Here is a 25,412-nt window from a genome sequence, read left to right on the forward strand (position 1 = left end):
CTTATGTGGTGCTGAGGAATCGAACCCAGGGCTTCATGCATCTAAGGCAAACGCTCTACCACTGAGCCACCTTCCCAGCCCTTTTGGTCATCTTTTGTAGATATAGTTTGCAAATGAATTCAGATCCCTCTTTCTTTAGCTTGAAGGATGACCTTTGAAAACTCTACAATTAAAATCTAATCTATGACTCCTGCAGATTGAGGGTGGCAGGAAAGGTATAAATGTTCCAAACTTGTTAAATGGTAACAAGTATAAATACTTGGGTTACCTATACCAAGAAAGTACCTGCTATTGCAAAGTGCTTATGGGAGAAAAGCTAATGTTTTACCTGGGCTCATTACATGCTAATAAAGGGAATTTATATAAATTTTGATCCCCAAATATACTATTTCATAAAAAGTGTATTTGTATGGTTACTAGGCTCCAAACAAACACATTCTTTACAGCAGTTTTCCTCAGATCAAGGAAGAGCAAGCTGGGTCTTTCCAATTTAGATTATGCAAACAGAGGTTTTGACCAGTTGTGTGACATTAGACAAGGAGATTGGAGTCAACTTTGGTCTCTCACATGATTGTTTTGGATGAGACAAAAGGTAAACCACTGAGTAAATACTGTACAAAGGATTTGTGTAACTTTGCATGTAGACATAACGTCAGAATGAACTGGTTTCAAGTTAAGAGCACAGCTGACTAAAGGACTGCATTATATTTTCTGAGTTAATTGGTCTCTTTGCATTGTTATGAACCAGTCTCTGTGCTCTTCCTGCAAATTTTAAAGTCCCACTGCTTCTTACAAATTAACCAGTTATAGAATTCAGCAGAAAAGCACATGCCTTCCTAATGTGGGGAGAAAAAGTGGAAGCAATACTGAGAAGAAGCATTGTACTCTATAAAAGGTGTCATTTTTATCACCAAGAACATTAATGTTATCAATGTTAAGTCAACATAATAATACTAAATCCAGATCATATCATCTTACTTATCTTATCATCATATCATCTTATTATCATATCATGTTACTCTTGTCTTCAAGAGTAAGCAAGTAAATTCTTAATATTTTATCTTAAATTGCCCTCTGGTGATTCTATTAGATGCAAATGACTCTTTCATGCAAGGCATACAAGATTTTTAAACATGTAAATGGAGTAGAAGCCTAACAGGTTTTATAGAATGAATAACACACAAGAATAAAGAGATAAAACTTTTATTAGCTCAATTAAAATGAGAAAGAATAGGCGATACAAATCACTTCATTGCCATCATAAGCAATTCCACAAGATGAAGCTGGATTTAAACATAAATGCATTCAATTTTATAGATTATTAGTTGAGTTAAGCATCAAGCACTGAACTCATATATATATATATATATATATATACATACATATATATATATATTTAAGCTCTACCGATTAAGTTGCAGCTGTGCTGTCTCCCTAGCACTGAATTACATTTGTTTCTTGGCAATGATCATGTTAACTGTGATTGGGTCAGGAGCCGGCCTGTGCTTTTGAGGGAGGAAACACCTCTTGTGCCCATCAGAACGAGGCTGTCACGGTCCTGCCCTTCAGAGGCTGGGGTGGCCGGTTGTTGTGCAGTATGGGGACAGCAGGCTCACCTTCCCCACTGGAAAGAATGCTGCGGAACTGTGCCAGCTGGAAGGATGAAATGTGGAAAGAATCACAAGCTATTCAAGTCACATAAAACACTTTCCTTCCAGGGAATTAACAACCAGTGTATAGAAAACTGAGATGAGAACTGTCCTGGCTTCACCAGTGGGTAGGAAGGAAATCCTAAGTCCTTCATCCTCTGAACTCATCATTCTTGCTTACATGATGGATGACTGGGTTAGAAATCCAGACTTCTCACTTGGGATCTTGGGTACTCAGTGAATGAAATTTATGAGCTTGGTGCCTCACTTTCCACGCAGTTCTGCCTACTTTACAGATTGCTGGCAAAATGAAATACATGCATGCATGGGAAGTACCTCCAATGCTAACTGGCAGTAGGTGCCCAACAAATATCAGTCAGCAAGAGGCCCCAGTGTTGGTCCTGTGCTATTGCCATGAAAAATGGCTGACAGAGTGCGTAAGACACTGCGTAAGAATAGTTTTTTCATTAACAATCCTTATGAACAATAATTATTATGATATTTTGTTAGATATTTAAAAACTGAAGCACAAAAAAGAAAGAAAAAAAAACAACCAAAGATTTTTGTCAATTATTAAAGTATTCTGAGAGCTGCAATTTCTCAGAATTTGAGTGGAATTTACAATGACAGCTTTTCTTTTGTGTCTGAGATTCAGAACTATGCTCTACTTATTTGGGTCACACACTTTGCCCTTTTTTTTCCTTTTTGAAATTCTTAGAGGATATCTAACAACATTAGGCTTAAAAAAGAATAGTGGGATTTTGAAATTTCATGTCTTTTATTTTCTTTGTGAAACCAGTATTCTCATATGTTTTTGATTCTCCAAAAACATAGTTAATGTAACAATATCCCCTATTGATAGTATCAACTGAAGTGCGACTTCTATTCACATTCCCAATCCCCAGGCATTCACCTTTGATACACTACCTGCTCTGAGCTGACACTGATGCTCTCCTTACAGATGAACCAGAGTACACTTTCATGAAGAGGGGGATGAGTCAGAGAGCCTTCATAGGTCCAGTAATCCAGGGATGAAGGAAGGAGAGTGGAGGGGTCAAAATTGGGGAATGGGGCTCGTTTGCCCTGTGGGAATATATATATATATATATATATATTATATAATGATGTACACACGTCATTATATAAAATATGTCATATTTATGCTATTGTTTTTTAAAATACATTTTAATTGTGAAAATACCGTACAGAGGGGTGACAGTTACATGAGCAAGGTAATGAGTACATTTCTTTTTTTTTTCTTTTTTTCTTTTTTATTATTTTATTTTATTTTATTTGTGAACATACTGTACAGAGGGGTTACAATTACATGGGCAGGATAATGCCCATGTAATTACCAAGCATTGCAGCCTCCTCCTTTTGTTTACCCTTCACGTCCCTTCCCAGCCTCCCCCCTCCCCCCCAATCCCAATCCTTCTCCTTCCCTCCCATTCCCCCCCCCCCCACCGCCCCGCACCGACGTTGTAAAGCTCGTTTTGGACATGACAAAAAAAAAATGAGTACATTTCTTATCCAGCATTATTGCCTCCTCCTTTGTTTTTCCCCTATCATCCCTTCCCTCCCACCTCCTCAGCTGAACTTCCCTCTCCCTCCCCCCTGCCTAAATTGTAAAGTTCGTTTTTCAACATTATGTTATTATCTTTTATGCCAAGAGATTTTAGCTAATAAAAGTAATATATGACTTCATGAACTCAGGGCCTGGGCGCTGTCCCTGAGCTTCTTTTTGCTCAAGGCTAGCACTCTACCACTTGAGTGACAGCGCCACTTCTGGCTTTTTCAGTTTATGTGGTGCTGAGGAATCAAGCTTAGGGCTTTATGCATGCTAGGTGAGCATTCTACCACTAAGCCACTTTCCCAGCCCCTTCTTTTCATATTTTGAAAAGACTCATTCTAAGGAGTTTTTAGATATTCAGTCTCATTTTACAATACACTCAAAATCTAACCTGTTCTAGAATTGCCATAAAACAAGTGTATTTTACACAAGACTGTGGTAGTCCTCCAAACATGGACAAATGCTTTAACACTTGCTGTTGGAACAGTAATGTTTGTTTTCTATTTCAGAAAATCCATTTGCGTTTTGAATTTAGTTGGGAATCCTTGTTAGTCAATAGCATAGATTAAGGATATATCAGAACACTCTTTATTCTTAAATTTTTGTACTTCTCAAAAATAGATATCTTTCTGCTTGAAGTGAAAAACATTTACAGTTAAGTACATGTTTTCAAGCAAGTCTGAATGACTAACCTATTCTTCAGTGGACCTGCAATCAGTAAACAATATGAAAATTACATAAAACAAGTCCCTGGGTCACAGTTTCTCAGACTCTAGCATATCTTAAAAATACCTTACTATCACATTGGTGGCTTTTAAACCAGCCTTCCTGCTACCCATTTCAAATATGTAAGTACATGACTTGTATATGTTTGTGGATTACTGTTCTCAGAATTACACATTAGTTTATTTACCTTGGTTTTAATTGCACTTAGGGCATCAAGTATTTTTTGCAGCTTTGGATTGGCCTGACCAACCTGGAGAGTAAAAACAAAGTGTGAAATAAAGATTTTCATCAACAGAATATTGACTATTTAGTTACTTTTTATTATTGTTTTCAAGTAACAAAAATAACTGAAGAGAGGTAAGTTATTTTCTCTCTGCTTTAAGAGAGGAAGTTTCATTTCATGTATGTCTTTTGGGGTCCCTGTATTCTGCAAATTATAAAATATAACCATAGATGAAGTACCAAACAAAATTCTTGGCATACATTTAATTAGGAGCAAGGTATTCCAAGCTACACAAGAAAAAAAAATCAAGAAATTCAGCAAAACCTTGCTACAAAAATCAGACCTTTTAGTTTTTGTCTGTAGTTACAGAGCAACAGGAGTTAGTGTTATTACATTTTTTGCATATTCAGAATGGTCAATAAAGATGGACTTAAATGATTATAAAAATTACTTACTTGTCCCCAATTTACTCATATAATCATATGCAATTTAATAATAACTTTCTTATGGAACTTACCAGTGACTCTTTAATAGAAGAATTACACACCATCTACTTCATTTAAGAATCAATTGAAATCTACAAAGGGGTATTTTTTTCCCTGATGAGATATTAAATTGATACATTTCTGAGTCTATCAGGTAGGACTCAGAGAAAAAGGAATTTGGAAGAGTCAGAAAAATAGAAATTCCATTTTCCCCGTGACACCTTCCTAGACTTAATTTCTCTGAGGGAAAAGAAGAAATACAAGGCCCCAGAGTACGAGGAAACTTTCATGTGTAGCCAATCATAAGTAAAACGGGAACTTCCCCTTTCCCCCTCCCTAAAAAAACCTTAAACGTTGTTTGCTTTATATGGCTGTATCCTGAGACTTAATTGGGAAGAAACAGCATTATCAGAGCTAGGTAACTCCCCATAACTCACCTTCATCAAAACACCAAGAATCGCCAGCCCATCCGGCTTCGAGGAAGCTTCAATGCAGCTGGAGTACTTGGCAGAGTTCCAGTGAACTAAGTGAAGCTGCAGATGACCATATGGTTGATTCATTATTTATGCATGGATAAAAGATACAGAAGGCATTTTACAAAGGTACTTTGAGAGTAAATAGGTTAACATTTGAGGATGTATTTTGGTTTGGACAAAATGGACATAAGACTTTATCCAGTGAGTAGGAAGGGCTGGATTCCACTATGGGAAAGGAGGTACTGAGTCAGATAAGACTGTAACACCCAGAACCAATAAGTAAAACTTTCTTACAGTGTCACTGTTCCATATTGCTCCCTTTGACAAAAATCTCTCTTTCACATGGAAAGATCAGGGAATCTAACTGACTTTAGTACAAAAGCAGAAGCCATTTCCTTTCACATAAAGTAATTCATATTCAGTTCACAAGGAAGAGTTAATGGACTGCCTGGGAATCTTGGACTGTCTGTTGTATACATCAGTGTCCTTTTCAAGCCCTTCACAAAATGACATCTGTAGCCTAAACTCTTGGCAGAACTTGGGATCTATTTAGACAAGTATGTATCAAAAAGTTGATACTCTTTTGATATCTCCATGTAGATATCTCAAAGTTAACATGGTCAAAGTATAACTTAATTTCTCATACCAAACCTGCTTCATTTCCTCTTCTTGGAAAAGGTGCACTATTCATTTAACTATTCAATCAAAAAGTACCACCATTGTCAATTCATTACACCAGTATCTATATTTCATAGATCATACCTGCTTACTTGTTCACATCTTGAGATTTTACTTAGCCACTGATTTTTTTTCAGGAAGTTTCTTCCACAAAATCTTGAATAACAGAACTGTCTTGAATTTAAACAGAACTCAGTGATGCTCCTCAAATAGCACTATTTTTGCTTTTGATTACTAAATGTATAGCAGCTACCTTAAATCAAATCAGTTTTTTTCCATACCACCATTCATCTAATTTCCCCCTTCCTACCCTCTAACTTTTTTTTTTTTGAGTCCGGTCGTGGGGCCTGAACTCTGGGCCTGGGCGCTGTCCCTCAGCTCTTCAGCTCAAGGCTAGCTCTCTACCACTTGAGCCACAGCACCACTTCCGGCTTTTTTTCTTTTTTTTTTGCTTAGTGGTGCTGAGGAATCAAACCCAGGGCCTCAGGCATGCAAGGCAAGCACTCTACCACTGAGCCACCTTCCCAGCCCCCCTACCCTCTAACTTTATCTCACTATTTTTCTTCTTCTCTCTCCTTCCTCTCTGTTTCCCTCCCTCCCTCCCTCCCTCCCTCCCTCCCTTCCTTCCTTCCTTCTTTCCTCTTTCTTTCTCTCTCCCTCCTTCTTCTCTTTCTTCTTCCTTTCTTCCCTTTCTTTCTTTCTTTCTTTCTTTCTTTCTTTCTTTCTTTCTTTCTTTCTTTCTTTTTTTCTTTCTCTCTCTCTCTCTCTCTCTCTCTCTCTCTCTCTCTCTCTCTCCTTCTTGACTGCTTGCTTTCCTTTTCTCTTTCTGTTTTTTTCTTTCTTTTACTTTACCTCCCTCCTTCTAAAGTTTTTCTTCCTCTTATCAAATAAGTTCTGGAAGAAGTTTCAATACACCATACCATAAGTGTCCAATAACTAATTATTTAATGAAAAGAGACTAAATTAAATTTCTTTTAAAAATGTTCTTCTAAAGAGAGATTACATTTCTAACTGAAATATCATCACATTGTATTTTCTTCTCCCCGTATCAGTCTAGATTAGATTCTGTGGCTGCTCTTTTTTTTTTTTTTTGTCGGTTGTGGGGCTTGAACTCTGGGCCTGGGCACTGTCCCTTAGCTCTTCAGCTCAAGCTGAGAACTCTACCACTTGAGCCACAGAGCCACTTCTGGTTTTCTGGTGGTTTATTGGAGATAGGAGTCTCACGGTCTTCCTTGCCCGGGGTTGGCTTTGAAACATGATCCTCAGATCTCAGCCTCCTGAGTAGCTAGGATTACAGGCATGAGCCACCAGTGCCTGGCTGTGCCTGCTCTTAACTGAGTATTTTACTGCTATTTTCCAATGGTATTTTGTGAATATTTATACTGCAATTTACTATTATATTTATTAAACACAATCCTTGCTTGTGTATTATCTGAAGAAATGATAGTAATATTACTAAGCACTTATAATGTAAAAGGAGCTGGCTTAAGTGGGCTTTTTATGGGTTTACTCATGGCATTCTTTCAACAATTGCATAAACTGATATTATTCTTATAATGTCTAACAATATAATTAGATGACAGAAGCATAGTGATATACCCAAAGTTGTATCACTTGTAAGCAGGCACAACTTTGATTCAAGTCCCAGGAGTTGGCTGAGGAGCTAGTTAGCTGTAGAATCTGATGTGTAATCTCATGTAAATTCATTGAATTGAATAGCATATTAAACTCTGTGTCTAAGTATTGCTTATCACTAATATGGATTGTTTTTATTTTTCTCAATTTATGTCAGGGAATAGCTTATTTATTTTTTTGGTTACTACCAAGTATCATTCAAAAAACAATATTAATATAGACTTCCTGCTCAGCTGATTTTAGTTTACTGGAAATAAACATTGAATAGACCACGGTAGCATTGAAAGGCATTACTTAACGTTTGCTATATAACATAAAGCAAGTTATATTTAAATATAGTTCCTTAATCCTGCCTCACAATGTAATTTTTATATTTTTTATAACCTAGAAATATCTCTTGTGGACAATTTATACTACATATTTATTACATTGGCACATAATATACAAGTATGATATATTTATTATAGCATTCTAGAGAAATAAAAACCCTATTGAATAAAATCAGAAGACATTATAATTACTGACCAGTAGAGACCAGTTATGCAGTTGAAATTCTATACAGATATTTTCAAAATAAGTGGAATTAAATCTTCTGACTCAATAAAAATGATTATGATAAATTGGTAAGTGGAAAAAAGCAAATTTCAAAACTAGATGTACTATGAAGTTCATTTTACCAAAGAAAAACTAAAAAGGTAACATTTTATGGTTACACTTGTAATTTCTATTTAAGCAGATAAAAAAACAAAAACTCTCTTTTTGACATCTTCCAGACTTCCTATGGAGTTTGATGCATGTGTGGTCAGCTTTTCTGTGGAAATGCAGGTGTAACCATTGCTGATTAAATCTGAGCCCTTTGTCTTACTAAGTTTTTTTCCTGGCCACACTTAAGCTTTATGTTTAGATCAAAAGAGAATAGTGGGTGTGTCCATTTGGGTAAATGTGTCCATTTAAGGGAAAGCAGATCCAGCCCTTCAAGCTAACTTTATGCCAAGGCAGCAATTTTTGAGGCATTTTCAGGGAAATCTTGAACTCAGGATGTTGCTCTAGCTTTGTCTTTTCCCATGCAAAAAATTTCCCTAACATTTTTGTCTCTGTGTTTGAGTTTAATTGAGCCTGGGAGTCTTTACAGAAACTGGCATGATCATACCTTTTGGGCCATTCAGATAGTGACTTACATAGTAACTGAGCTGTTTCTTGGAGTATTGGTATATTTGTCACTTAATAATTCACATTACCTCAGCAGCATATTTGACTCCATCTACGGTATGCTCAGAACCATAGTCATTGGTACTGCCCCAGTGGAAATGGAACTGAATGAGCCTGTAATTTTCAGACAGTGGACCTCCTTTCAGCACTGGAAGACAAGGGAACTGCTGTTAGTCTTAATTAGCTCATAAACTCTGGCCTATCTTTGCATTTCATATAAACCAACACTACTGTGCCAAATAGCCATGTAAATAAACACCAGGGCCAAAGTTTTTGTCTTGGCCTTCTGATCTTTCATCCATGAAGATGATATTTGTATGTATGATGCATTGTAGAGAAGTCTACGAGGGACACACAACTTTACCTGTGTCTACCATGAAAGCACATTGCCAAGTGGATTAATTATGTGAATACAAGGTTTTCTTTGCATTTCCTTTGGTGTGCACATTTGTTCAGTTTTTTCAACAAAGAACGTGGGTAATGGGCAACAAGATCAATAGTAGCTTATTTTGGATAACAGAATCCTCACCACATATTTTTGTATGTAATATACAGCAGTATATCTTAACAATCTTGTTGAGAATGCTAAGGACCAAAAGACCACTGCTTATGAGGAAAGGTTGCTTAAAAATGTGCACTTGAGTTGTGTGCTGGTGGCTCATGTCTATAATTCAAGAAACTCAGGAGACTTCAATCTGGAGAGGATCACAGTCGGAGGCTAACCAGGGCAGAAAAATTAACAAGGCTCTGTCTGAAATAATCAGCCAGAGGCAGGACTAGAGGAGAGGCACAAGTGAAAGAATGTCAGATTAGCCAGTCCCATGCTCTGAGTTCAAACCTTAGTACCTCCTGCACACACACACTTTTTTCTGCAATTAACCAGCAGAAAGCCAGAAGTGGAAGTGTGGCTCAAGTGGTAGAGTGCTAGACTTGAGCAAAAAAGCCAAGTGAGAGCATGAGGCCTTGTATTTAAACCCCAGTATGGTAACATCACTCCATTCCCCCACCCCTCATTCCCCCACCCCCGAAGAGCTTACATCGAAATGACCTGTTATTTTGGAGAGTCTGTCCAACCATATATTTACTTACACACACTTAACATGAGCCTTAATCTAGTATTAAAAAAGAAGAAAGAACCCTGAGATGCCTAACATTTGGCTAAAACAAGTTTGTCAAACAAGTTTGACCTTTTATAGCAGTCAAACTGTAGTCTGGAATTGTTACTTAACAAAATATTCAGTAACTGCTTATGGATGCTGTTGATCAGATTCTAGGATGTGAGAATGATTCAGTCACCCCTCTTTATGCTCCTCACTATGCTCATTCACCCTCATTCTGATAACAATGTTTTTACTTTTATCTGTTTTCATTGCTTAACAGAGCTTTGTGAAGAAACACTCCTTACTCCTTAGAGAGAAGAGAAGAGAAGAGAAGAGAAGAGAAGAGAAGAGAAGAGAAGAGAAGAGAAGAGAGAATTAAGTGTGAAGATTGTGAAATGGACACATGAGAGGGAGGCATTAAGAAGAAGAGATGAAGGAAGACACAGGAGTTTTGAAAACCATCTCTACAATTTAAGCACTTCCTCCCTCCCTCCCTCCCTCCCTTCCTTCCTTCCTTCCTTCTTTTTTTCCTTCCTTCTTTCCTTCCTTCCTTCCCTCCCTCCCTCCCTCCTTCTCCTTTTCCTCATCTCCCCTTTCCCCTCCTCCACCTCTTCCTTGTCCAGGGTTTGAACTCAGGGCCTGGGCAATGTCTCCGAGCTTTTTTTGCTCAAGGCTAGCACTCTACCACTTGAGCCACAGCTTCTGGCTTTTTTCTGTTTATGTGGTACTGAGGAATTGAATCCAGGGCTTCATGCATGCTAGACAACCACTCTACTACTAAGCCACATTCCCAGGTCTATTTAGTCTATTTCTTAGAAGCCTAAAATACCTTCCAGATTACAGCAATGTTTTGCATAGCTACTTAAGCACTTTATTTTAGTTTTCATGGTAGATTCTAAGAAAAAAAATGTAAGAGAATAGTCTCTGGGCTTACCTGACTGGGTATTCTCCTCAAAAGTTACATGGAAAGAATGTCCTACATTGATTATATCTTTGGCATTGGCTGGATTGTAGGAGACACTGAGAGGTTTCAGAGAAGTGTCATGCTTGACTTCACTGGTTTTGATATCAATAGGAGATTGTTTATTTCCATTAGCAATGGGATACGTCTTGCTCCATTGCTCGGGACCTACCAGGACAAGCATGCATCAATTAAAACTTTATAGAATGATTTATTTAGATGTGTTAAATTGCATTTTGTTTACCATAATGAAAATTCTCAAGAGAATTTTTTTCAACGTAACAGTATATTTGTTAACACTAAAAATATAAAAATAGATGCACAGCCTATTTCACTTTTGAGGAAGATATTTCTAATATGTACATATCAAATACATTTTGCAGATACCTTACCCAAAGATCCTCTGCTAAATAAACTTACAAAGATATTGTTGTTATTCAGAACTGGCAAAGCAAACCATTAGCCTTTGCCAATTCAGTTATGTTAAATGCTTAACCTTGGATTTAAAAGAGGAGTAAGTTAAAAACTTTGTTCCATAGGAAATGAAGTACTCTTACCATTTTTGGCATCATATCCCCAGTCTGCCATGCTCTTCTTGTCAGTTTTCTTTTCCTGAAAGCAAAAATAATACCTGGAATAACTCCTACAACTGTGTGTGCAGGATATTTTAAACTATCACTTGGGGTTTTTATAGGAACTTCTCTGTCTTTAATGGGTCACTGTTTCATAATCTCTGCTTATCAGGAAGTATAATATCTAAATAAAAGGTGCTATAAAATGTCTACAGGGTTAGGTCAACTGCAACTATTTTATTTCACTATATTATGAAAGCTAAATACCAAAATCACAGATTTTATTGAACCAAATCCTGTTCCTTTTATGCCAAAAGGCAATATGGATGAATATGATCCTTTTCCAACTCTTGGACTTCCTAAATTGAAAATAGCTCATGCACTTAAGATTTCCAGTTATAATCTTATTAGGTACTTAAGTAATACTAGTGGTTGATAACTTAGTAAGAATGTTAATTTGCATATGTACAGGCTGATCTGAGCAAGTATTATGTTAATTTAGAATCAGGTAATAAAATTAGTAGTTATTCATAATATATTATTCATAAGGAGTATGTTTTATACACATACAAGGTTAAGATTTACACTCTTTATTTTTTGACCATAGAGTAACTCATCATTAACTAGAGTCACCTTGCTATATAATAGATGTCTTCAATTTATTCTTCCTATCTAAATGTAATTATACATGCTTTCAATCAGTCTGTTTCAACTTTAAACATCCATATTAATCAGCAGATTTGGGGAAAGACAACCTCTTGCCATTACATTATTACAGGATGAGTCATCACATGAATGTTTAATAGTTATATGGGATGGTTATTCATTTAAAGTTTTAGGTACCAAATTACTTTGACTCTGAACTATCATGACTCCTTATTTTATTACGTACCTAGGGTGTAATGGAGTAATCCCACAAGGAGAACATTATATAGAGAGAGGATGTAAAATTCAATAAGCACCCTATAATTTAAACCCAACATTACTCCCATTTACCTTTACTCTTCATTTTTTTTTGCTCACAAATTGCCTCTTTCAGTTTAATATCTACTCCAAAACGAAGATAAATGTGCACTCATTTCATCTCCCCTACACACATCTCCCAGTGTACTCCTTTCAGGATGGCATGCTTCACTTACCTTCAGACTACAACCAGATGTTCAATCTGCTCCTGTGCTCCTCTATTCAGATTATATCTTAAGTCACCTAATGCATACATATATGGAAGAAATCTAATTTTTCTTGACAGTTCTAAATCAACCCAAAGGCACTTGAAGCTTGATCAGGAGCTACTAAGCTGATGAAAAAATCTATAGTGTTTGAAAAGTTTGACACAGAAACATTTAATTGGTGACAGTAAGAAGTGTGCTAAAAATTTTCCACTATTTAAAAGAATTATTAATACTAGAAGAAGACAGCTAGTAAAGACTATTGTACTATGTGATTTTTTTTGTTTCTTTGGTATGTTCTTCCTCCTATGGTATATCCCTGTTGTCACTGTACTTGATTTCAATAGCCTGCATCTTGTAGATACTTTTATCTAATTTGGGGAGGAGAATGGGAATAACAAAATGCTGAAACAAGGACACAGGATGACCCATTGCAACAATGATACCCACAAGACACCATTTTGGAAATGAACTTTACATCTTTAGGTGGGGGAAGAGTGAGAGAGGTGGGGAAGGGAAAGGATCATAGAGGAAAAACAAAAGAGGAGTAACAATGCTTGACAAGAAATGTACGCATTTCCTTACTCATGTAACTGTAACCCCTCCATACAGCATCTTTACAATAAAATAAATTTTTTTTAAAAAGAATAGCTCAAATTTGAGATAACCCAGAAAATATTTAGGAGTTTTTATGCATTTCTTATTTTTTTCTTGTTCCTTAGGTAAATATTTTCCTTTGATCCATACTTTTAACACTACAAAATTAAACTGCAAATTCCTAAAGGGGTAAATAAATTACAGTAAGTTTAAAATTTAAATTGAAGTAATTGTTTGGTAGAGAAAAGAATAAAATATATGAACAGTGCCATGCCTATTTATGGGAGAGACCTGCTAAGTGTCGCTGAAAAGTACAATACATACCTCAGTAGGTCCTCATTCAAAATCCATTCACTAGTCTACGGTGCTAAACAATACCACGAGGATAAGCAGCTTACCTGGAATTCAGATTGTATCAGCCAGCTGTCTGCCTGTCTTAGACACTGAGATAATTAAAGATTGTAGCCCAAGATCAAGTGGCACCTCTTTCAGGCCTCTGGCAAGAAGCACACCATTGTGGGAGTATGTGATAGAGCAAACCAGAAGGGCCAGAACCAAGACTGGAGACCATCAGGCTCTTAAATCTCCTACAAGGCTTATGCCTGTAATCCTAGCTACTCAGAAGGCTGAGATCTGAGGATTGTGGTTCAAAGGCAGCTTGGGCAGGAATATCTATGAGACTTTTATCTCCAATAAACAACAAGAAAACCGGAAGTGGCACTGTGGATCAAGTGGTAGAGCGCTTTCCTCGAGCTGAAGAGCTTAGGTAGTGTCCAGGCCCACAGTACAAGCCCCACGACCGACCCCCGTCCCTTCAAAAAAAAAAATCCCCTTCAAGAATTCTTCCAATGACTTCTCAGAGGGTTCTAACTCCTAAAGATTCACAGCACCCCACAATAATGCTAAACTTTGTATATGAATCTTTGGGGGACATCAGGTATGCAAATAATGGAACACTTTTCCTATGATGAGGAAATATGCATTGTAATCATTGTATCATTCATATATTTGGCATTAATTCACATTGCTCCTTAAATTCCATGCCCTTCTGGAAATGATGTTATTTGGGGGGGGGGCAAAAGAAGCCTTATAGAGGGCTGGGAAAATGGCTCAGTGGTAGAGTGTTTGCCTTGCATGCATGAGGCCCTGGGTTCGATTCTTCAGCACCACATAAGCAGAAAAAGCAGGAAGTGGTGCTGTGGCTCAAGTGGTAGAGTGCTAGCTTTGAGCGGAAGAGCTCAGGAACAGCACCCAGGCCCAGAGTTCAGGCCCCACAACTAGCAAAAACAAAAAAACAAAACATAGTGAAAAGAAGCCTTATAGAAACTGATGACATTGGTCTGATCATTTCCTTACCAAGATAAGTAGGGATTTTAATTAATCGATTTAAATAGCAGGATGATTTATCTAAATTTTACCTCTATCAATTCCTCTGTTTATCTTTCTCTTCACATAACCAAGATGAGCCACCAACTTCAGTTTTTCCAGTGGGTATCTTGTTCCCATGTTAGGGCCTTTGTTCTTAATGTCCTGCCATCTGAATATCCATATTTTTGTACAGACTCACGAATTACCTCCTTCGAGATGACTTTCCTGACTTCCAAACCCAACATGCCCTCCTTCTTCACAATCACTCCATTCTATCGTTCTGTTTTATTTCTTTCATGACATTGGCTGCATTCTTATTTTGTCTGCATGCTGAGGTTACAGTCTTTACTTTAAAATTTCAGATTTTGAAATACTTTGGATTATATACTTTCACATTAGTCCTATTCCACTGATAATATCAAAGTAACACAAGTTTTAAAAAGAAATGTAATGCCTCCAATGCCTCTCATATTCTTTGGAGAAGGTATGCACAACCCATGTTTTGTTAGTTTTCTTGTTTAATGTCTATAACTTTCTCTAACATTTCTAACATCTCTGTGATGACAGGGCTTTCATCCTTTTCTCACCACTGTTCCTCCTTCATTTTGACTGGTCTGGAAAACAATAGTGTTCAGTAAAATGGCTCTAGAGAACTACTAAAGGATTACTTTTGTAATCACTTTTTTTTAACCTCAACTATTTTATCTTTATAAAGACCTAGAAGGGCAGAATGCTCAGCAGAAAAGATGTCTAATCAAACTCACTGTGCTAAACTCCAAGGTCTGAGACACTGGTGAGCTTTGCTGGAGGTAAACTCATGAACTTATTTGGATTAAAGAGAAAGAACCTTTCTCCTCACAGTTCTATTAATGGGAGGGTGCAGTAACCAACTGTGTCTGTCACTCATGGCTAGAAGAGTGAGAACCTTGGTCCTTGTAAGTGTCAGAAGTTAACACACTTTATCAATGTCTAAATTCAACTCTTCAAATACGATTCAAAGTTTTGACACACACTTTTAAGCCTGTAAGTTAAAACTTTTATTAGTGTGCTTTAAGAAAACTTTTAACCTTGTGTTTTCTTTTTATCTTGGCACATTTGACTTTTAAGGGCACTTTTCAAAACTGTTAATGAATGTTCTGTTAATCAAGTCCTCTGTATATAGGAGACAACTAAGCAGATAGATAAAAATAGAGAACTACTTTAATCAACAGGTTAGAGGCATTTTAGTGTATTAAAATCTCTCAAAGCTTTATGTTTTAAAGATATTTAATTGACTGCTATGGTTATGGGAATTACCATTTGGGAAAGTGTACTGGATACTCTGAGAATATAGTTTTATGAACTTTTAAGTAAAAGGAATTTAGTTTACTCTATGAGTTGTTTCCCTGGAGGTTTACTGTAGTATCCCCCATCTTTAAAACTGGTAAGTCTTACTTTTATTTCATCTTCTGTAACTTCTGTAGTTGGAGCATTGATGCCAACAACTCCAACGACAACATTAGTTAACAATGTTTTTCACTTAAGAAGAGAAATAGCAAAAACCACAAAGTAGTACACAAATTTAAGTAATTAAATCTCAAGAAAAGAGTTTGAATTTTAACTTTCAGGCAAATAGATGTTATTCAAAATGAAATCATTAGAGTGAGTGCCTGGGGCCTGAAATTCAAACAATTGCATAACAGGTATCTGTGTGTCACAGGTTAAATAAAATCCTCATGTAACTATGAAAAGAGATAAGTTCTCTAGTGTAAATATCGAGGGAGGAAATATCAAGGGAGGTGAAGATTAGTTATACCAGAGATTTTGCCATAGCATTTTTCACACACCTTTTTGACTGCCTGTCTAGAATTATCTTAGGATTTAAGAGAAACTTCTGCCAACGCCCCCAATACTTTTGCTATCTCCTAAGCACTTTTACTAAACACTAGGTTTTAAAAGTAAATTTGTAATTGAATATATTCTTTCTTCACCCAGTATTCTTTATTAGTTTTAATTACTTTTAAGTAGTTGTATGAAGATGTTGCTACTTAATGAAGCAGTTTATGAATGCAACACATCTTAATCAATGTCACCCTTTCAACATTCTCCTTTCTCTCTCCCAATCCACCCTTCCCCTTGGCTTTCTTGATTTTATAAAATATGACTGTATTTCCCCTCCTTCCTCTCTTCATTGGTCTACTCCCCTCTTCTTGACCCTACTCCTTGGTTTCCAATACTAAATTCCTGATTTTTTTGTTGGACTGTGAGTTAGCCTTTTAAAGGAATTATATCATTTGAGTTCTCCCCTGTATCTATCATATTTCAATTGATAGACTTATGTGCATTTGGATATCACCCCAAAGTATATATTTATAGATTAATTCTAACTTCTACATATGAGAGAAAACATGCATTCTTAGTCTCTCTGGGCTGGACTTTCTTCATTTAACATGATTTTTCCCCCAGGTCCCTTCCATTTCTTTGCAAATGATAAAATATCACTCTCAATTACTATTCTTGATTTCACTAATTTTATGAATACAAAATTATTTTTACAATTCCTTATGGTAAACAACAAACAACATCAGTACCCATCTCTGAAGGGGCTGGGTCTTGTTAGGATAACATTAAGCACTCCTATGAAATATTAGATTATGTGAACAAATATCATATGTAACTACTATTTATGTATAACACTCACCAACTTAAAATCTCTGTGTGTGAATTCTGGGAATGTACATGTTTTGGCAAATATTCCCAGTGGATACTTTAAAACAACCTTTTTGATATACTTTCTACTTTAGGAAATGTATTGATTTAATATTCATGTCAATAGTCACTTCAGAAAATATTGAGTATTTTACAAAATCTCATCAGTTTCTTAAATCCTTAATATTTTCTCTAGTATCTAACTCCAGGTGAAATAATTCTTCTTCTTCATTCATTTTTTTGCAATACTCTTTTAGCCAGTGAGTAAGCATACTCAGTTCAGAGAATGGTTTGCTCTATACTATTTTTTAAATCAGATGCTCACCTCAGACACATAATTAAGACAAGTATAATGCCCAAGTGCAACCAGATAGTAAAATACCCACTTGTGCATGCAGAAGGTTGTCATTTTAGTTTACTGTCTCCTGATCCTTCTTCTAGTAAATCTAGCAAGAGAAGTGGCAGAAAAACTACTTGACCCAGTGGCAGTCAGAATGCCTTAGTTATTGAAGGAAAGAATACACAGAAGTACATAGTAAAAATTCACTTTATTAATCTTAAAAGAGTCAGTGAGGCACATGGGGAGGGATGTGGGGGTGAAGTAATGTCTATAATATCATTTGATCTCTATGACATTCTTTTGCTTCACAGCTATTTTCAGGTGTGAGCATTGACTATAGAATTATCTGTCTTTGAGTTTAGTAGCTTCTTCTTTTGTGAATCTAAGTATTTTAACTTAAAGGAGAGAGAGAGAGAGAGAGAGAGAGAGAGAGAGAGAGAGAGAGAGAGAGAGAGAGAGAGAGAGAGAGAGAGAGAGAGTGTGTGTGTGTGTGTGTCTGTGTTTAAGTGAGTATTAGAGATACAGGCACATAGCAGATGCAAAATGAGAAATAGCCTTCCAACCTAGGTATAATCACCATAATATAAAACTACAGTAGAATGGTTGAATAGACTGGGTGTGTTAACAATGAGAGCAGAAGAGAACAGAGCTATGAAAAAGAGCCTCCATTACTGATTGTAGAAGCCTTTTGAACAATCAGCTGCAAAACTATGGGTTTTCTCTCTAAGTAGTATGTAAAAAAATGGAATAATTACTAGTGCTCAAGAAAGAAATAATTTCTTCTATACAGTCCTGGAGAATGGAGGTTTTTTTTTTACTAATTGCAATTTTACTTACTTGATCTTATTTGTAAATTTTAAGAAGTCTGTGAGTTGGGTCAAACGAATATCAGTATCTATAGTTCAACATGAAGAAGAAAGAAGGATGCTTTCAGAACTCAAAAGTTAGGATCCTTGTTCAAAGTTAGAAGTAAGCATCAGGATTAGAACAACAAATCTTTAAACTTTGTGTCAAGAATTTATCAGTCTGTCACAGATTATTGCCCAAGTCCAACCAATAACAGCCTTTATTCCCTTACTTTTTACTTAATACCATAAAAGAATTCATTCATTGGAGGTGACACTATATCAGCAGAGTCATTATAGGTTACCCAAAATGGACCCACAAATGTCTACATAGAACTGACTTTTTATTTGCCACAGTACTGGTGGCAAGATAAAGGTCATCCTCTCTCTTACATGAACATGCTGTAGGTTTCACATCTCCTTAGGAACTGGCGCCAGCCTCAAGCATCAGTGCTGAGCCTGCCCATCATCAGTGCCCATCCTTCCTATACCTTTTTGGGTGAAGAAGTCAAAGGATGCTTAATTAAAACTTTTTTTTTTTTTTTTTTTTTTTTTGTCGGTCGTGGGGCTTGAACTCTGGGCCTGGGCGTTGTCCCTCAGCTCTTCAGCTCAAGGCTAGCGCTCTACCACTTGAGCTACAGCGCCACTTCCGGTTTTCTGGTGGTTTATTGGAGATAGGAGTCTCACGGTCTTTCTTGCCCGGGCTGGCTTTGAACTGCGATCCTCAGATCTCAGCCTCCTGAGTAGCTAGGATTACAGGCGTGAGCCACCAGCGCCCGGCTTAATTAAAACTTTTTGATCCCGCTTATCTTATGAGTGCATATTTTTACATTTCTGCAAAAATGTACGTTATTTCTTCTAGTCCTAGAATAAATGATCAAACCACAGGACAGAATAGAATAGGTTCTCCATTCTTCTATTGCTCAGACAGGAAGGAAAACCCCAGCAAATATACATTTGAGTTCCTATAGTAAGATTTTAGATATCTCTCTGTTTTCTTAGCTAAGGGCAAACTGGAAAGTTTACATGAAAATGTCTATTTAACTTATCTTTGTAATGTAAGAGATTACTTGTTAATGTAAAAAATTACTTGTAATAGGTTGCTTCTTAAAGTAAAAGGGAATTTAGTCACATGCTGACTTTTCTTTGTTTTTGTTTCTTCTTCACTCTCCAAATAATTTCAAGTAAAGAATTATCTAAGTCTATAAGTTGATCTATGAGATATGTTTAGGTATAAGAAAATGAGGACTTGTAACGACATTTAAAGATTTCTCAAATAGTGTGACTCTTCTTTCACCAATAATTACCATAGAAAGGGTGCACAGGGTTTTCTCCTATGGTTTCTTAGAGAATCAAAGTTTTGATGAGGCCACATAGGCAATAGTTCTCAACTGTTGCTTAAAGACACTGAGTTTCAAAACTCCAGGGTTATAAGTAAAAAAGTATTTTTTAAAAAAGGATAATTGTTGCAACTCATCGCATAGAGTTTATTGGGCCTGTGGGGGAGTTCCTTAATATGCAATACTGGGAAATTGCAGTAATCATCCTAATTCCTTTAAGATGGTGCCTTTAACTGGTTGGTAAAGTTCCATATAACCTTTGTGCAGCTGCCTGAGGATTACAAAACCAGGGAATGACATTGGCAGGCACTTCTGTTTTCCCTCATCACCCAAGAGGCAGCCGGAACCAGTCTGGTGAGAAAGAACTCCAGGAAAAACACCTCTCAAGTTCATGGCAATAATGCTTTTAAAATGGAAACCCATGGAGTCCAAAGGACTGATCAGGAAGGATTCTCCTGCTAGAATGAAACTTGGAGTGTGAACTTCTTGGAATAAACAAGGCTGATTTTATGTGGTGATTTGATTTGGGCTTGAAGATGGATTTTTGGCCAAGCTCTTGATACCACCTGTTGATTATTCCTAGTGGTGCTAGCTAGTCAAGGTTCATATCTGACATTTTTACAATGTGGTTTTTTATTGCTACTGTGGAAGGCTCCAAGAGTTCCCCTAAGTTCTTCAGTAAAGCTGGACTTTACAGAAGAATTTTACTGTGTGGTTGCTTGCAGCAAACACTGGTTGTTGTCACTCTTTTCTATTTTATTTTATTTTTAAATTTATTTTCCTTCTTTTTTCTCCTTTCCCCAATTTCTGATTGCTGGTAATCATGATTATTACTCATAGCAATGCTTTCTTCCAAGGAAGCACTGACTATTTTCATAAAGCCACTTCATGATATTGCAATGGTGTCACTTACTCTGCTGAATGGTTAATGATTTTTGTTTTTAATGAATGCCCCCTCTTTCTTTAAAATAAGAAATGACTGATGAAACTTTGCTTAAGGAATCCAATCCTTAAAAGGTGAGGTTGGAGTAGTAAGGAAAAAAGGAATCATCTTTTGGCCCCAGTTTAGATACAATGAAATCTGAAGAAAAGAAAGTGTCTTTTATTAGATCAAATATTGACAGCAATGTGCTGGCATGATCGACATGCCTTCTGTCTGAGATAAGTATGACATCTACTCAGAAAACAGCTCAGTGGAGAGAGAAATGCCAACGATAATAGATGTGACCTTTTAGTGCCTTGGCCATTGGCATTGCACTATGGTAATCCTAGATCACCCATTTTTCCATTTGGAGGTAGCTAAGACTGACAGGACAGGTGTTCTGACTAAAGCCACTGATTTATGATCAACTTTCAGTCTCCTTCCTTCTTGACTCTTCCAAAGCAAGCTGGAAAATCCAGTTCTTTTCATTGCCTCTGAAAAGAACCTAGTGGCAAGGACCAGATGCATTCTTTGTTACTTGCAAGGTTGCTGCTAAATTAATGCAAACATTAGTAATAAAGTGATATACTTTGTAACATTGCTATAAAAATGCATCTACTTACTAATAAAGAACTTGAACTGCAGTATCTTATGCTGTCCAACTGAAACACAACTTATTCCTTCACTATAAGATGAACAGAAACAAATGGTACCATGAGTGTTGGGTACTGCTTCAGGCACCTCAAACTCTAGTTGAAATTAGCTGTGAGTTGATGTTTATAACTTAACAGTGCGCTCAAATAGTGCCATTCATATCACCATTTTGTAGGCATCCTAACTGTGCAGAATAGCTCTAGGAGAGGGACAGACAAAGTTTATTTGGAATGTAATGACCCGGTGGGTTTTGAAGGGGCTTAAACTTGAACTAAATATCACTGAAAGTGGGAAGGGAAGGAAGCACATGTTTGTTTTTTTTTGTTTTTCCTGTGCACAAGTTACAAGCAGCACTTATAGACTTCCTTCCCTTCCTTCTTACATGTATTCAGCCAGGAATGTGCTTAAAATGTAGCAGGCATACTCCATGTGCATTTGAGTAGATATTTGTGAACATGTCTTTTCTGGAAGCTGGATTTCAGTTACCTTGAACATCAAACCAAGGTATTTATGCCCCATCTCTGTTCTGTCCTGTGCCATTTGGAATAATTTAGCTTTCTGGACCTCAGCCACAGACTGTGGCTTGTCTCAAATCTCAGGACTGCTCCTCTGCCCGTGTCCTGCTAGCCTAGCCCATCGTCCACCCAGGACCCTCTTATCCCACTGTTGAACCATCTGATACTGAGATTAGTTAGGTTCAAGCTTAGGTGACTGCTTGGAAGAGAGGCTGAGCTTAGGCTGGTGCAGAATTCTGCCCAGGGAACCACGCCATAGAGGGAAGAAGGCAGTTTGACTTGTGCCAGGGACAAAGGGCACTGTGAGCTTCCCAGTCTTCAAAAATTTTCAGGAAAGACATCTGTACTAAATGGGCAAAAAGTTAATGAAGACCATGAGCCACACTAATTGTGTGCCACACTCATGACTAACACCAGGTATGTCCTCACACCTTAGCTCACAAGGGCAGTGTGCATTTCTCAAGGTTTTCATACAAGATGAAAAATCACCCATGAATATTTTAATTAATAAATTTTAGAGTTTCTAAATAGATACTGTATTCACTTACATTGCTTTTTCTTTTTTTAGGAACACTTTCTTGGAGGCCTGAGGCTCTATTTGAACAGCTGGTTATTACTGTTAGACAGTTCAGAAGGAGAAACAAATTCTATCTATATTCAAGAGGAGCCACAAGCCATCTTGCTATGGAGGAGTCCAGCATGCTATAAAGACCCCAGATACTATCTCTTAACTCTTACAGTAAAAGGATAAAACTGTTAATATCATCCTAATCTTTATAGACGAGGAATATGAATTTTGGATGACAAGCTTCCACAGGGATAGATAGTATTTTAAGTAAGGTCAGCCCGATTCCCCTTGCTGGATATTGCTGATATAATATTATAATATTTGAAGGGTTTGGAGTTACAGTACTGGTGATCTATGTGAAAGGAGAAGTGAAAAGTAGGTGTTAGACTGAGAAGAAAATGAGTGGGAGCCAAGGATGTTCCAGGAAAACATTTTATTTTCATGTTAACACTCTTTTTTTTTTTTTTTTTTTTGGTAGGTTGTGGTGCTTGAACTCTGGGCCTGGGTGCTGTCCCTCAGCTCTTCAGCTCAAGGCGAGCGCTCTACCGCTTGACCACAGCGCCACTTCTGGTTTTCTAGTGGTTTATTGGAGATAGGAGTCTCAAGGTCTTTCCTGCCTGGGCTGGCTTTGAACCGTGAGCCTCAGATCTCAGCCACCGGCACCCGCCTCATGTTAACACTCTTAAACTGTATGCCATTGCCGAAAGAGTGACCTCTAGTAACAATTATTACTAAATGTGATCTCAAATGAACGCTACCTCATTATTCTTTTTTTTATTTTTTTTTAATTTAATTTAATTTTATTTGAGAACATACTGTACAGAGGGGCTACAATTACATGGGCAGGATAATGCATACATTTCTTACCAAGCATTGCAGCCTCCTCCTTTGTTTACCCTTCACCTCCCTTCCCAGCCTCCCCCCTACCCCCACCTAATTATACCCCCCTCCCCCCCCACACCGACATTGTAAAGTTGGTTTTGACATGACATTTTGTACTTCTCATTGTTGCAACAGGTCCACCTGAATCCTTAAATGACTTGTTTGTCCCCATCTCCTCCACATGTTATACTGACATCAAATATAGTGAAAGCGGGGGTTACACTGTGGGGGAGGGACACACAAAGCAACAAAGAAATAATCTTATAAATGCGTTAGAAACACATGCATGAAAGAAACAAAAACATTAAAATACATATTTAAGGGTTCATTTTCCTAACATCACATTATCTGACCTTTTCCGCTTGACTCATACCTATTGCAAATAAGGGAAACCATGGGACCTATGCTTCTTTGGGCCTGGCTTACTTCACTTAATATAATTTTTTCCAAACCTTTCCATTTCCTAACAAATGGGGAAATGTCATTCTTTCTGATGGAGGCATAGAATTCCATTGTGTATATAGACCACATTTTCTTGATCCATTCATCTACTGAGGGGCATCTGGGTTGGTTCCATATCTTAGCTATGGTAAATAATGCTACAATAAACATAGTTGTGCTGGTAGCTTTAGTGTGGTCTTGTTTGTAAACATTTGGGTAAATGCCCAAAAGTGGGATTGCTGGATCATAGGGGAGATCTATGTGAAGTCTTTTGAGGAACCTCCATACTGCTTTCCAAAGTGCTACCTCCTTATTCTAAGGTTTTCACACTTATTTTTCTCCAAATTAATTTGAAAGGAAAAATGTATTGAAGCAATTAGTAGCAGTTAATAGCACAAAGTGGGGATAATACCACCCAATGGGATAAAAATACATGTCCTATAATGGAGTATAAACAGAAACATACCAGCTGACATGCATAAATACAAAGAACACAGTTAAACAAGAAACTTAAGTTGAAGAACAATACACAGTCTATTCTACCATTACATAAAGCTTATAGTATGCATAGCAATGAATAGACACCTAATGGAACCATACTACACTGCAATGGCATGAACGATGTACTTGGGGAAAAAAACAACTATGGAATTCAGGTGATCAAGATCGATTTGAGGGAGGAAAAGAAAAGGGAAAGAAAACGTAAGTCAGGGAAACCACATGCCCACTTTAGTTATTAGCAGCCAGGACTGAGGGAAAACGCCTTTTGAAAAAGCTATAACAGGAAGACTATATGAATGAACATGCACAGACTTGTTTCTGAGCACATGAGACATCTTGAAGGACTCCCAGAATTAATGAGTGAAGTTCTGTGGTTTGGAGTGTGCGGAGAATCTGTTCTTACCGGCCAGATCTATGAATCAGGGACTTCATTTGGTACATGAGGCTTAGGGAACTTCAAGAGATACTTAAAAATAGAAGAGGCTGGGCTAGCTTATGCACAAATAAAATTAATATGATTCAATTAAATGAAAATGATAGTATTGGTGTCTTATTTTAATTCGTGGAAAAGATTTGACAGAAGAAAGAGACTGAGCCACAAACTAAAAAAATAGCTGACTTGGAGCTAGAAGACAGGAAGCAGAAGCTGGAAAAACTGAAGACTGGGTTTGTGGAAGGCTACCTTCTGTTGATATTCATCAATACAAGAAGCCAGAAGAAGCTGCTCCCAATGGGACTTCACAGATTGCTGATAACTTATTAGGATAGTGAGGATTTTAACAGAAACTCACTGAGCAGTTCTGCTCATGACAACATGCCACATACTTAGGCTCTCATACTGGCATAATTTGGCTTACCTTGGGACAAACATGTATGTTGAAAACTGAGTCCTAAGTTTAAAGCAGCTAGCTCAGAATCCATTCACTGGTGTTGTGCATGGCATTCCCATGAGAATATGTGTGGGGTCCTGACCACATTATGTTTCCTCGCTGTAGCATTTGTTGAAAAGAAGGAAGTGAAAAAGAAAGCAAGAGATAAAGATACAGAAAGAACTATGCCAGTTCCACTGTGTCCTTTGTCAGCCAGTCTTTGTGAATAAATCCTATATCTCTTCCTTAAGAAATCTTTACAGAATAAAAAAAATTTAATGGGATGTTTTAGTCTTTTACTTTTCTCAACTCTAACGTTTGACACAGTCACTGGATCTTTGTCATCTTAATAGAAAAATCAGTTATCTTTGAAAATAAGCCCACAGATGTATGTGCTAGAGACGCAATTGGGAAGTTCAAATTCACTAG

At 37.1% G+C, this 25,412-nt stretch overlaps 1 protein-coding gene across 1 annotated transcript; it reads right to left on the bottom strand.

The window, feature by feature from the left end:
• Nucleotides 1–1,187: 1,187 nt before the first annotated feature.
• Ca1 (carbonic anhydrase 1) lies at nt 1,188–11,383 on the bottom strand. The gene is made up of 7 exons (XM_069991006.1): nt 11,270–11,383; nt 10,686–10,880; nt 8,681–8,799; nt 5,091–5,186; nt 4,133–4,195; nt 2,577–2,732; nt 1,188–1,653 (listed from the first exon to the last, which is right to left on the bottom strand). Exons 1-7 carry the CDS (start codon nt 11,298–11,300, stop codon nt 1,537–1,539), a joined length of 777 nt encoding a protein of 258 aa, XP_069847107.1. The 5' UTR covers nt 11,301–11,383; the 3' UTR covers nt 1,188–1,536.
• Nucleotides 11,384–25,412: the final 14,029 nt, after the last annotated feature.

Source organism: Dipodomys merriami, unplaced genomic scaffold, assembly GCF_024711535.1.
Source record: "Dipodomys merriami isolate MVZ:Mamm:240054 unplaced genomic scaffold, mDipMer1.0.p SCAF_4, whole genome shotgun sequence".
In the NCBI taxonomy this organism is placed as follows: domain Eukaryota; kingdom Metazoa; phylum Chordata; class Mammalia; order Rodentia; family Heteromyidae; genus Dipodomys; species Dipodomys merriami.

What these genes read in the sequence shown, in the direction of transcription:
- Ca1 (XM_069991006.1), bottom strand. Translation starts at nt 11,300, where the DNA reads ATGGCAGACTGGGGATATGATGCCAAAAATG. An exon ending in GAGTCAAATATGCTGCTGAG is followed by an intron (nt 5,187 to 8,680) that starts GTAATGTGAATT and finishes GGTCATCTGCAG; the next exon opens with CTTCACTTAGTTCACTGGAA. An exon ending in TCAGTGTCAGCTCAGAGCAG is followed by an intron (nt 1,654 to 2,576) that starts GTAGTGTATCAA and finishes TCATCCTTCCAG; the next exon opens with CTGGCACAGTTCCGCAGCAT.